The sequence below is a fragment of the Colletotrichum lupini genome, chromosome 3 (genome assembly GCF_023278565.1).
Source record: "Colletotrichum lupini chromosome 3, complete sequence".
NCBI lineage: Eukaryota > Fungi > Ascomycota > Sordariomycetes > Glomerellales > Glomerellaceae > Colletotrichum > Colletotrichum lupini.
The window spans coordinates 3,964,501-3,978,314 of NC_064676.1; the positions used below are offsets into that span (position 1 = coordinate 3,964,501).

Below are 13,814 nucleotides of genomic sequence, written 5' to 3' on the forward strand. Positions count from 1 at the left end.
ACGGCCCTTATTAGTAATATTAAGTTAATTAAATATATAATAAAAAAAGAAAAAAGGCTAAATATAATAATTACTAATAAAGAGGCCTAGATTTGTTAAATAAATAAAGATTTAACTCATGAGTAAAGTAATAAAAAAGGTAATATTATATTTATAAGAAAAATAGATATTAATTAAATAACTACTCTAAAAAAAAGCGTATTAAATCGTATAAATAATATAAAAAGTTAAGGATAATAAATAGTAAAACTAGCCCTTATTAATTTAACTAATTCCTTATTATATATAAAAAAAGATCTAGGGGTATAAAACTTAGTAATAGTAGCTAAAGTAGTAGCTTAAAATATATACCCTCTATAAGAAATTTAAAAAATAAAAAAGATCTTACCCCCTATACTAACGAATTAAATTATAATAAAATTAATAATATTAACTACTCTTTTTTTACCCCATTAGCTTCTAGAGGATATACGAAGCTAAATAAATAGAGGGTAATAAAAGCTCTTAATAAGTAGGCTTTTATTTATAAATAGTAAAGAAAGGTCCCTTAAATAACGGATATAAAGGTAGCTAAAAGGGTAAATCTAATAGGGCTAAAGCCTATTCTCTTAATAATTAAAAAGAAAATACTATTTCTTTTAATATTTAAAAAAAAAAGAATATAATACTAAGTAAATCTAGGGGTAGCTAGAAGGGTCCTTTTTATACTACTTAGATCCCTCGAATACTAAGCTTATATAAGTATTTTACGTAAGTAAAAAGTACGGCCTAGACGATTTTTATAAGATTATCCTAAATACTAAGGCATCGTAATAGTTAATTAAAAAAAAGGGTAATTCTAAGTACTATAAAAGATCGCATTAGTAATACTTAATATATTAATAATAAGTATTATAAAAATTAGTTTCGGCCTAAGTAAAGAAATCGTTACCCTAAGTATAATAAAAATAGAGACGTACTTTAGAATAATAACTTTTTATATTTTACTTATTAATACCTTATTTTTCTTATATTTAAAAAATATAAATTAACTAAGTATTATATTTAATAATATAAGGAATAGAATCTCTAGTAGTAAGTACTTCGAAATAGTTAAATAATAATAAGAGTATACGTTTATAAAGCTTATTAATAATATAAAGTTAATTAATTACTTAATAGAAATAAGCTTAGAAGATTATATTAAAGATTTAAGTACCCGTCGGTTACGAGGCTATATAACTTCTTAAAGTAATTAAGTAATAATAATATTAAAATAGGGGCGCTAGAGTAGTTAATAAAAGTATATTATTAATACTAAATAAATACGCAGAGCCTATGCAAATTTAAGTTTAAATTATATAATAAGCTTAACTTTAACTAAGAAATCGTCGTTAATATTTTTTATATAAATAATCGGCTAGTATTATATATAATTAACGTAGTTATATCTTTCTAAGTAGGGTAATTCCTCTAGGATTTATAAATAAAAATAGTATAAGTAGCCCTATAAAAAAGCTAAATTAATATATATTAGGGACCGCTAAATAATATTAGAACCGACGCTAATACTAGCTTTAAATTGGTAAAATTTAAAGATAATATAATAGCTTATAATATATAATTAAAAATCGTATTTATTAAAGCGTACTATAGTATTAAAAAGGTAGAGAGGGTATACTAATAATTAAAAAAAGCGTTTAGAATTATTAAAAAAGAAAATCTAGATTTTATTAATAATAAATACTTCTAAATAGTATTTAAATACTATAACGATACTATAGGGCCTAACGGACTTATACTAATGTTATTAGTATTTAGAGTATATTTAAAAACGACCTTAGCCTTATTACCGTCGCTAAGTATAAGCTAACGAGCCTAAGTAATTAAAAAAGTAATATAAGTACTATATAAAGTAAATATAAAAAGGTAAGTTAACGAGGTAATTACTATACGTAATAAGCTTAATATAAAGGATAATTTAAATATATTACTAAATTCGGATATATAAGTATAATATAAAATTACTTAATAATAAGCTAGGCTATATAAATTAATTTCCGTTAACGAGCGCTCTTATATAGTTATAAGAAATTATAACTAGCTATTTAAAGTATTAATTATAGTAGTTAAACCGTATTATATAAATCCTAACGAGGTAATTTCTAACTTATAAAAAAAGAAAAAGCTAAGGGAAACTATATAACCCGCGGTAGAGGTATAAGAAATTATCCTTAATAAAATCGTTATAATAATATTAATAAATAATAAAGAAGAGGAAATTATTAAAAGGGTACTAATATTATTAATAAAACGTCGCAAAAAACTATAATAATAAGCCCTAACGTAGTAATTTATTACTAATAATAAAATAATTAATACCTTTTATATAATAAAAGAGAAAGCCGATTTTAAATTAGTAGTTAAACTACGTAAAAAAAGTATAATTATAATTATTAAAAAGCTATATAAAGGATTAGATCTTATTAAAATAAACAATCTTTATAATCGAGGGGTCTATTGATTTATTTTATATAACTTAAAAAAATATATAAACCTCTATATATTTAAATTATAAATAGTTTATAAAATTGAAAAAAAAAGAATACCTTAGCCGTATAAAAAGTTTAAATACGTAATTTAGGGGTACGGTAACGTTAAAAAGGTAACACTACTTATATAATTACCTACTATATAGCGCTATAATTAATAATTAATAATAGTACTAATAGTATTACTATAAAAAAAGGGATACGAGATTTAGAGCTATAATATTACCTAGGCCTATACCTAATTAGCTATAGGGCTTATAAAGAAAATCCTAGCCTATTTACTAAAGGAAATAGTTAATAAGTACTTAAAAAGTATAATTATTAAAGTGCTTAAACTACTATATAAGCTCGTAAAATCGGGCACTTATTAATAAGCTACTTATTATAATTTTTATATTAATTAACTATTAATAATTACTTCTACGTACGACCCGTATTTACTAGTTATGGAGTATAAGAGTAACTAATTTAGGATTATTAAAATATAAACTAACGATATATTAAGCCTATTTAATATTAACTTTATAAAAAAGGAAAATAAGGAGCTTTAAAAAGCGGGCTTCGTAATAAAACTAAAAGAGGTTTTTATAATAAATACCCCCTTAGTATTTAATAATAAGATTTTTATAATTAAAAAAGAAACCGTCGTTTTTTAATAAAAGGAGTAGAGTAAGAAAATTAACTTTATTAATCCAAATATAACTAACGTTAAGAAGTAATATAAAGCTAAGCTTGCGCGAGGGGTATATATTATAAGTATTTATTAACCTAAAATAATTTTTAATTATATTAAAATAGCATAAGCTATAAATCTAACTAAACGAGACGTTAAAGTACTTAATAAGTAGCTTAAATAGTAATAAATAAATCTTAATTAAGGTCTTATTTATTACCTAATTAACTTTATAATTAATAAGCTCTATGTTTTTATTAATAAGTTATTTATAAATAATAACGATCTTACTTCGTAATTAGGGTATATTATTATCCTAGTTAATGAGAGTATAAGTAAGAGCGAATTTACTATATATAGTAATATAATTTATTATTTATTAATTAAAAATAAATAGGTAATAAGAAGTATACTAGCGTTAGAGGTTTATAATATAGTTAATAGCGTTAACCTCTCTTATATAATTTTAATAACACTAAAAGAAATTACTAATTAAATTAGCTTTCTATTTATTTTAATAGTTATTTATACCGATTCTTACTTATTATATAAATACTTTATTAAATTAAAAATAATAAAAGAAAAGAGGCTTATAATTAATATTATAGCCCTTAGGTAATTATATAAAAGGCGTAAAATACTTAAAATCCGTTAGATTAATAATAAAAATAACCTCGTAAACGCTTTTATAAAAGTAGTATTAAATAAGGAATTAAAGTAATTTATAAATAATAGAAAAGTTATTATATAAATAAAGGAATAGGTTATATAAAAAAAGTAAAGAAAAAGAGGAAAAAGAGACGATTTAATAAACGGGCCTAAGGTCGAATTATATCTCTAACTATAGTAATTAAATTAATAAAAAAAAAAAGTTAATATTAAATTAGAAATTTAATTTAACTACGGTATATAGCTAACTATATAGGGGCTAATTACGGGCCCTATTTATAATTATTATAACTAGCCTAACTTATAATTAGAACCTCTTTTTTATACTTACGTAAATATTTATATAGTTTAATTAATCTCTTTGTTAACTACGGTTCGAACTAACTACCCTATAATAGGGATATTAATAAGTACCTTGTTTCGGACCATTTCTATCCCCGCCAGAATTACCTCGAATCCACTATCTAAAACACGAAGCGGATGATGTTATAAGCTTCCTTCGTTAATCAACTTCTCTACAGTTTCCCAAACAGAGATCCCAAAGACGCGCAGTTCTTCCGACGGATCGCTCTTGTAGGGCTCAGGCCAGGTGCATCCTTCCCCAAAGATTCGAGGGCCGACTGTAAAATCCGCGGTGACAACTTTTCGAGTCGCAGCATGCTGTTGCCAAGGGTCAAGAGACACGTACTTGCCGCCGCCTCGTCCGATAGCAGCGTAGCAAAAGGCGGTAGACTCGACGGTCGTGATGCAGTCCAAGGCATATTTCAAGTTCCCTTTCGTGTATGTTTTCTGAACGTGAAAAACAATCAGTCAGTGATTGGTTGCCTTACGATTACGCAACATGCAAACTTCGGATTTCAGCAACTCACAATCTTTTTCGCCAGCTCTTTATCATTGCGATCGAAAACTTCTACTGCCTGGTTTCTTTTCGCTAGGTCGAAATTCTTCGGGGAACAAATAGCAATCGGATCGAGACCGGAACTGCTCACGATGACTATGTCAGATGTTTCCTCAAAGATATGGTGGACGATTTGACTTACAGTTTCAGCATTTGCATGGCAATTGTCGCAGTTGCTGTACTGGCCCCATAGACCAATACATAGGCAGGCTTCGCAGCTCCTTGACCGGGCAGAGGCAAGCCAAGCAGCTTCATGGCGATTCCGGCGGTGCTCACTCCCACAGGTAGAGATGCAGCTGCTTCAGTGCTCCAAGACTCTGGAACCTTTGTCCACATCTGTCACGAGTTATGGCACGCAGCAATGGGCATACGGAGTGTAGTAAAAGTAGCTTAACTATTAAAATAGAAATAGACAAAAGGAAAAGGTCTATATACACGATATCTAAAATAGACACGTAATTTGATACGTAATAAGTACTTTATAAGGTACGATTACTATCCTTATTACGTAATATACCCCTTAATTACTATTATTAAGGAGCTATTATACTTAAGATAGAATCTTTGAATACCCTTATAAAGGCTTAATTTAATTAAATATAAATAAAAGAAAAATAAGTATAAGGAATACGCGTCTTTTAAACTACGTTTATTATAAATATATCCTTTTATTAAAATAAATAGAATCCTAACCCGGAATAGCGCATATTCTATTATTTTTAGTATATAAATTACTAAGGGTAAGGCTACTTAACTACTTTATATATATCTAAATTCTTATAATATTACTTAGTTATTATTTTTTTTCCTTTTTTTAACCTCTTATAATTATTATAAATACCCCCGTTTATTACGCGCGTACTTATACTATTAAATTATTTACTAATTTTATTTTAAATATAAATATTTAATATATTTAAAAATAATAATAAGTTTTACGTAATTTCTATAATACTTTTTATATACGTATTATATAGTTTATTAAGAGTTTAGATAAGTAATAATATTAACGAGCCTTTTTAAATTATTACCCCCCCTATAACCTTTTATTTACTTATTAAAACCTGGTTACTAAGCTCTCCTTTTTTAATTAAAAAGATATTAAAGTTATTAATTAAAACGCCGAAGACTTTATTAAGTTCGAAGCTCTTTTTAGTAGTTATAATAAGGGTAATAATAAAATAAATAATAATAATAAGAGCTTTAATAAGTTTTTATTTATCCCCCCCTCGGAGTTTAAAAATAAAAATAAGATTAGTTTAAATAATAAGCCCTTTAAAAAAGGTATATTATATATTTATTATTTCAAAAGTTTATATTTAATATTATTCTAAGGTTTAAAAAACGTAAAACTAGCTTTTTTTTAAAAAGGTAATAAAAAATAAAAAAAAATACTAAGAGGCTAAGGTACCCCCCGTAATAAATATAGTTTTTTTTTATTATTTTAAGCCTTATTAATATATACTTAGTTTTTAAGAAGCTTAAGAGAGAGGTTTTTAAAGAATAGGAGATTTAATACTTATTTTATTTTAAAATAGCTTTTTAATATACTAACCCTAAGGATAGTAATTATTATTTTATAAAAAGTAGTAACTAGTATATACGCTATTTTAATAGCCGTTTAGCTAAAGGGTATATTAATATACTAATCGTTTTATAATTAATAACCTAGGCCCTTACTAAGGTTATTATAAATAATACTCTCTTTTTTATAAATATATTATCCTTTTTTATTATTAAAAAGTATACTTTTAATCATAATTTTAATAAAATATTACTAAGTTTTATAATATTATTTATTAAATATATAATAACTAGAGGATATATAAGAACTATATCGGCTTTTATATAAAAGACTTCCTTAATATACGCCCCCGGTCCTCTCTTATATTTATTATAATTATTTATAACTAACTTCTTATTACGCTACCCGCTTTTATATTTTAAGTTATTAATTTAATAATTATTCTAGTTCTTATACCCCTTATTACCCCTATTACTCTTAGTTTTATAAACTTTAAAATATATAAAACGCGTTTTTTAATACGTATACTAACCCTCTTTTTTAATAATACTATATTCTTAATAATTACGTACTTTATAAACTAGGAGTTTAAATAATAAGTATAAGCTTAGGTCTTATTTTTATATATATATACTTTATAAAATAAGGTTATTTTAAGAGTTTAGGCCTTTAAGTTATAAAAGGTTTTTATTTTATTTATTTTAAGCCTTTAGGCTATACTCTAAGTTCTATTTATTATTTACTTTTAAGTATTAAGTTTTTTTAAATATAGCTTAAATTAATTATTTTTAATTATTTTAGCTATTTATAATAGCTTTTTATATATTATAAAAGTTAAGAAGTATATAAAAATATTCAAACTTAGCTTATAAAAGGTTTTTAATAAGTTTAGTTATTAATATATCTTTTATTAATATATAAGTAACCTCGAAGTTACTTTTAGCGTACTCTTATTTTAGCTATATATTTTATATATTAATATAGTAAAGTTAAGTAACTATTTTTTTTCTTTTTTTTATAACGAGTTAAATCGTTTATTAATTATTATAATTAATTAACTATACTTTTCTTAAATTAAAAGTAATATTTTTAAAAAGGTATTTTAAAACTGTAATCTCTTTTATAATTCTTTTAAAATAAAAAGCTTAGTTTTAATAATTAACGTCGTAACCGTTACTTAGTATACTAATTTCTATTAAATTAAGCTACTAAAAAGGAATATTATATATTTTTAAAATAATCGTCGTATTATTTTATTATTTATAAAGCTAATATTTCTAATTAAAAATAATAATTGCGTACTTAGTATATTATTATAATAAAGCGTAAGATATTTCGTTATATAAAAATATTAAATATAATAATTAATTACTTTAATATAGGTTACGCTTAGGTTAGTTAAGAAGTATAATAATTATAAATAAATAAAGGCAACGTTTAGTCTAATTATAATAACTATATAAAGCATATTCCTAACCTTTTCTTAATAACTCTTTATTTCTTTTTTTATTACTTACCCTTTATTTAATTTAAACTCTTTTAAAAAAAGAGGGGTAGCTAGATATAATAAATCTATAAGGTTAAAGCGCTTAATAACTTATTTAATATATATATTATAAATAAAATAAACCTTATAAGTAGTACGGTTTTATAAAATCCATACTCTAAAAAAGTAATTAATTAGTCTATTCTTTTTAAAATTAATATATTTTTTTATATTATTAACGATCCCCTAAACTACTTTTTAATTATTTTAATAATATAAAATAATAAAATCGTTAATATAAAATACTAATATTACTTTCTTATTTATAGTTTAGTAAATATAAATCTCCTCGTAGTTATATATTATATTTATATTACGAAGTATAGAAGTAAAAGTTTAAAACTAGAGAATTAGCGAGTCTTAAAAGCTATATAAAGCATATTAAAGCTTATTTATTTTATTAATAACCTTATATCTCTCTAAGAGTTTAATAATTATTAACTTATTATTTTTAAAAAGCGCGTTAAAGAATGCGTTAATAGTATTATATTAGTCTATTTTAAGGTTAAATTAGGTAGTTATTATTATTATAAGCCTAAAGGCTTTTATAATAAGTATTAAAGCGTACGTATTTTATAAGAGGTTAAGTAGTTATATATCCCTTTTTATATATATACGTACTTTTATCTTACTAACTTCGTTATTAACGTCGTATTTATAAATATATACTTATTTTAATAAAAATAAGATTTTTTATTTAGGATTACAGTTAACCTTTTTTTTTATATTAATATCCCTTAGCTTTTTTATTTTTATATTTATAATATCCTTAAATAGCTTTTATAATTATAATAAGAAATATTTAATATTACTAAACTTCTTTAATAAGCTTTAGAAATTAATTTTAATAAGTTATAGTTTTTAAACTCCTTTAGAGCGCTTTAAATAGGTCTTATAAACTACTCTTTTTATTACTTAATAAAGTATTATATATCCTATACTACTTTCTTTTATAGCTTTTTATTAATTAAATATAAAAATAAAAAAAAGTAGTCTTAGAAATAGTTATAATAATTACTATTTCTTATATTTAAATATAAGAACGTTATAAAAATACTATTATTAAAACGTTATAGAAGTCTATAGGCCCGGTTTAAATATTTAAAACTTAATAAAGCTTTACTTAGTATTTAATAAAATAGTTTTTATAAGCTCTATTCTTATATAATAATAAAGGTTTATTATAAGAGTTCCTTATTAATATTAATTTTAATATTAAGAATTATTTTTTTATAATTAGTACCTCGTTTATTATATATTTTAGCGTTTTATTGAGAGCTATCAAGAATTAAAAGCTTAAGAACTTTTATAATATATATAAGCGCTTATAAAGAGGATTATAAATTACGTAAAGCCGTTTATAACTTAGTTATTATATCCCCTTTTTTACTCCTACCCCTAAGCTTATATAAGGGGGTTATTTTAGGGGTTAATAATAATAATAAGACTATATTAGCCTCTTTAGCCTTATTTATTATACTTTAAAATACGTTTATCGGTTACTTAGTATCCTAAGTAATTAAAAATTTAATAATAATACTATCCTTAACTATAGAATTATTTTAAATATTAATATTTTTAAAATCTAGATCTATTTCCCTAAGTACTCGAACTAACTTATTATTAATATTAAAAAGTTCTTATATTTTTTAAATTACTAAATTTACTTATTTATTTATAATAGCTTACTTTTTATATATAGGATTATAAAAGACTTTTTTATTAAACTTAATATTTTTTATAATAAATACCTACTTAAGCGCGGGTACTTAGACCCTATATGAGGTATATATTTTTAATATATATCTAACTAAGTATTTTATATATTTATAAAAAAGTACTTTAAACTCTTTTTAATATATACCCTTTTTATAATTTTTATAAAAAGGGTATACTTAATAACTATATTTATAGAGGTTACGAAGATACGGGGTAATTAGTTTAGAATCCCGTACTTAGTAACCCGTTTATTATTAATATTAATACCGCTTTTACTAATTAATTTTTATTATAATAAGTAAATCTCTTTTATTAGCCTCCCATAGGGTAATATTATAAATAAAAATTATTATTAGTACTATTTCGTTTTATAAATTTATAAGGAGGTTCGTAAAAAGGTATATCTTATAAACTTTAATAATTACGAATTAACTTACTTTTTTAGTATTACCTATAGGTTCTTTTATATATAAAACTAAAAGTTCTATTTCGATTCTTAGCTCGTTATACTACGTTTTATATACGTATTTAACGTTTATAATTAAAAAAGCGGTCTTATTATTATTTTTAAAGAAGTAAATTAAAGTCCCTTTTTAATAACGAATTACTACCTCGAGGCTTTATAATACGAAAAGCACTTCCTCTTCTATTTTAATCCTTAAAAAGAACCCCCTAAGCTATTTATTATATTCGTTAGAAATTATAAATATATATTATTATTTACTAAGAAATAGTTCGAAATAGAAGAGATTTTAATATATATAGTATTATAGCCATAAAGCTCTTTTTGAAAATAGTCCTTTTAAAACTACTATTTTAGTATTAAATAATATATATACTTTATACTTAATTTATAATAGAGGTTTAATACGCATACTTTAAGTTTTATATAATAATTAATAAAAAGTATTAAGTCTAAGATAACTTATTTTAAAGTACTAAAAGAGCGCGCTATTAAACCTCTTATAAGTATATTAATATAAATAATAGAATTTTCTATAACTAATTAATAATATAATACTAACTAAGCTCTATAAAATACGCTTAAAGTTTATAAAAAAAGGATAGGATTAGAGGAGCTTATATTTAAAAAAAACTAAATTATTCTTTTAAATAAGCTACTTTTTAATAATATTTTTATAAAGCGTTTTTTATTATAAAATATAATCTAAACTATAATATTAAAATATATTTCTATTTAATAAAATCTCTAATACTATATTAATATAGAATTCCTTAATATAAGCAACGTTCTAGAGCTTTAAATTATAAGTTCCCTTTTCCTTAGGTCCGTCTAAGACGCCCTTTATAATATAAGTACTACGTACGATAATAAGTAATATAATAATTCTTAATTTAACATAGTCTTTATTACTTAATAATATATAACTCTTAAGTTTAAATAAGCTCTTATTACTAACCAAATATATTATTTTATAATTATTTATTATTATATTTTAAAAAAAGAGGTAAGCGCTATTTATAAGGGTATTAAAAATTACGTTTACTTCTAAGTCCTAATTTTTTATAAATATAGTAACTACATAGCCCTCGTCTTAGTTTATTAATAAGCTTACTATAAGTTAGTTAGAGGATTTTTTCAAAAACCTAGGTTTCTTAGGGATTTTATTATTCCTTAGTTAACTAGCTTTTTTAAGCTTATTATAAAGTAATTTCTATTTATTTAATTTAATAATAATAAGGACTTTTTTTATATAGCTCTTTAGTGTTTATATTAATAACTTATTAGCGTTTTAGCTTATAAATACCTATTTTAATTTTTAATATACTATAGGGCGCTATAAGTATATATAATTATAAAAATATATAATATTACTTTTATTATTTACGTCGTTAACTAAGTTAAAATGTTTAGTAAAAGTAGAATAAGCCCCTCCTTAACCTAAAAGTCGTTTAGTATATATATCCTAAATTACTAAGTTAAATATATACGTAATCTCCTCGAGGGTCCTTATATACGTTCTAAAAGCTATTAATTTACTAAAGGTTTTATATATATATTAGCCCTATATAAAGTTAAGTCTAAACTTAACTATAACTAAAAAGTTAAGTATAATAATCTCTTTATTAATTTTTAAAATATCGTACGTTTTAGCTTAGAAATAAGTAAATTACTACTTTTTATATTAGTATTAAGGGTTAATTCTAATCCTCGCTTTATTAAGGGCTTATTAATATTCCTTTTAAACCGCATTCTTTATTACTAATTCGGGGGGCGTAAATTCCTATTTTAAATATCTAATAATTCGCTATATACTAAACTTAATACCGTTCTTAATAGCTTTTTAAAATACGTATTTATATAATATAATATTAACTAATTTTACTAATTACTAAGTAAAGACTTTAATATATATATTAATAATATTATATTTATAAGCTATAAGTTACTTATATTTAATATCGAGCTCTTATTATTTTTAAATACTCTCGAGCGTATAAATCCTTTTTATAAGTATAATATAAAAATAAATTTATTTACATAAAGTAAGTAATATAACTAGTTTTATAAAAGAAAACCCGGCTTAGTTTTATAAGTTACTTATACTTAAAGAAGTCGAAAAGTTTATATTAAGAAATATATTTAAAAACTACTAATAAAGGATTTTTTAGTTTTTTTAGTTATTTTTAAACGCTTTATAATAGGCTTAATAAGCTTATAATTCTTTTTTATTATAAATCGTAACTAATTATTTAAATTCTAAGGGCGAAGTAAGTATTATAAAGGGGTTAAAAAATATATTAAAATTTAGAGCGTTTAAGTTAATATATTTTTAAACCCCGACGCCCTTATTTATAATACGAAGTACGTTAAACTATTTAATTTAATTATTATAGTTTATTAATTTAGCTTAAGCTAAAATAAGTATAAATAAGTTAATTATTTCAAAAAAATTATAAAAGTCGTATTAATAAGTACGTTATTATGATATAAGGTCTTAATTAAAAGCTAAGCTTATAATTATTATAAGTTATAATATATAGTAATAAGTATACGGAGTATAATAAAAATAGCTTAATTATTAAAATAAAAATAAATAAAAAGAAAAGGTCTATATATACGATATCTAAGATAGATACGTGATTTAGCACGTGACGGGCACTTTATGAGGTGCGATTACTATCCCTGTTACGTGACAACATCTTACCACGGGTCACAGCATACTCGCAGAATGCACCGCGCTCAGGCGTGGTTCCGTATATCTCGTTCTGGGCACCAAAGACCCTATCGCCAACCGAGATATTGTCAACCTCATCTCCCACGGCGACCACGGTGCCTGCAAAATCTGCACCTAGGATGCCGAACTTTGTCGCAAAGGCTCCCCTCATCTTGGTATCACTCGGATTGAGGCCAACGGCCTCAACGCGAACCATGACTTGATCCGCTGGGATCTTGGGACATGGTGCCTCGTCCCAGATGACGACCTCGTCCTTGCCATTTACAACGATGGCCTTCTGAGTCGTCGGAGGGACAAAATTTTGATGAGAAAGACTGCCCATGCTGAACTCTGTCGATGGTGACTTGGAAAATCAGCCCGGAATACCTTGTTTACCTTATCCTCTGTAGCTGCTTCATACCTGTTAAACCACGTCTCCTCACTTACCTACAAGAGAGCACTCTCCATCGACGTTCTTCAAACAGTCTTGGTTCATTCACCCACTCATCCACTCTATCCGAACTTGTAATCTTCGATCAACACAACTTCTACAATATCCCTGAATCGGCAATCCCGCTGTATCTCGCAAGAATACTCGGGTCTTTATAAGGGAGTACGTAACTAGTGGGACTCAAATTCGCTACTCGGACAGACTTATACAGCCGTACGGATAGACAATCTCGCAAATCTGGGAAAAGCATAACCGGCTGTACTACACATATGTGGACTCGGGGACCTGTGGGGATCGTAATATGTATTAGCGCTTTCTGTACCCTTTAGTTAGTAGGCTGTATCTATAGGACAACGGCTCAAGGAGTTATGGATCCCAATGTGGTCTCTGTGGTCCAAATTCAAACTTTGTTTTGACTTTCCTAAAGTGAGTATTCAACACGCGGTTACCTCTTCGTCGGGCATATTCACGTTACTACGGATACTTCGTAGATGCATCGATCTGATCCCTCCCTTGTTTGTCTAATTTTCAAGGGCGAGGATATTCTGCCAGCAGCTCCCGCTATTCTACCACTAAGTATAGCTACGGCCGCTATACGACTGCCAGTCTCGGGCACACATATA

General features: G+C 24.5%; 2 protein-coding genes across 2 annotated transcripts; both read right to left on the reverse strand.

Moving 5' to 3' along the window:
• Positions 1-4,359: 4,359 nt before the first annotated feature.
• On the reverse strand, positions 4,360-5,107 carry CLUP02_05962 (alcohol dehydrogenase GroES-like domain-containing protein; the record flags this gene model as incomplete). Its single annotated transcript, XM_049284967.1, has 3 exons — positions 4,360-4,662; positions 4,743-4,854; positions 4,914-5,107. 3 exons carry the CDS (start codon positions 5,105-5,107, stop codon positions 4,360-4,362), a joined length of 609 nt encoding a protein of 202 aa, XP_049142110.1.
• Positions 5,108-12,687: 7,580 nt separating this feature from the next.
• CLUP02_05963 (enoyl reductase) lies at positions 12,688-13,083 on the reverse strand (the record flags this gene model as incomplete). The annotated part of the gene is made up of 1 exon (XM_049284968.1): positions 12,688-13,083. One exon carries the CDS (start codon positions 13,081-13,083, stop codon positions 12,688-12,690), a length of 396 nt encoding a protein of 131 aa, XP_049142111.1.
• Between the last annotated feature and the right edge of the window lie 731 nt (positions 13,084-13,814).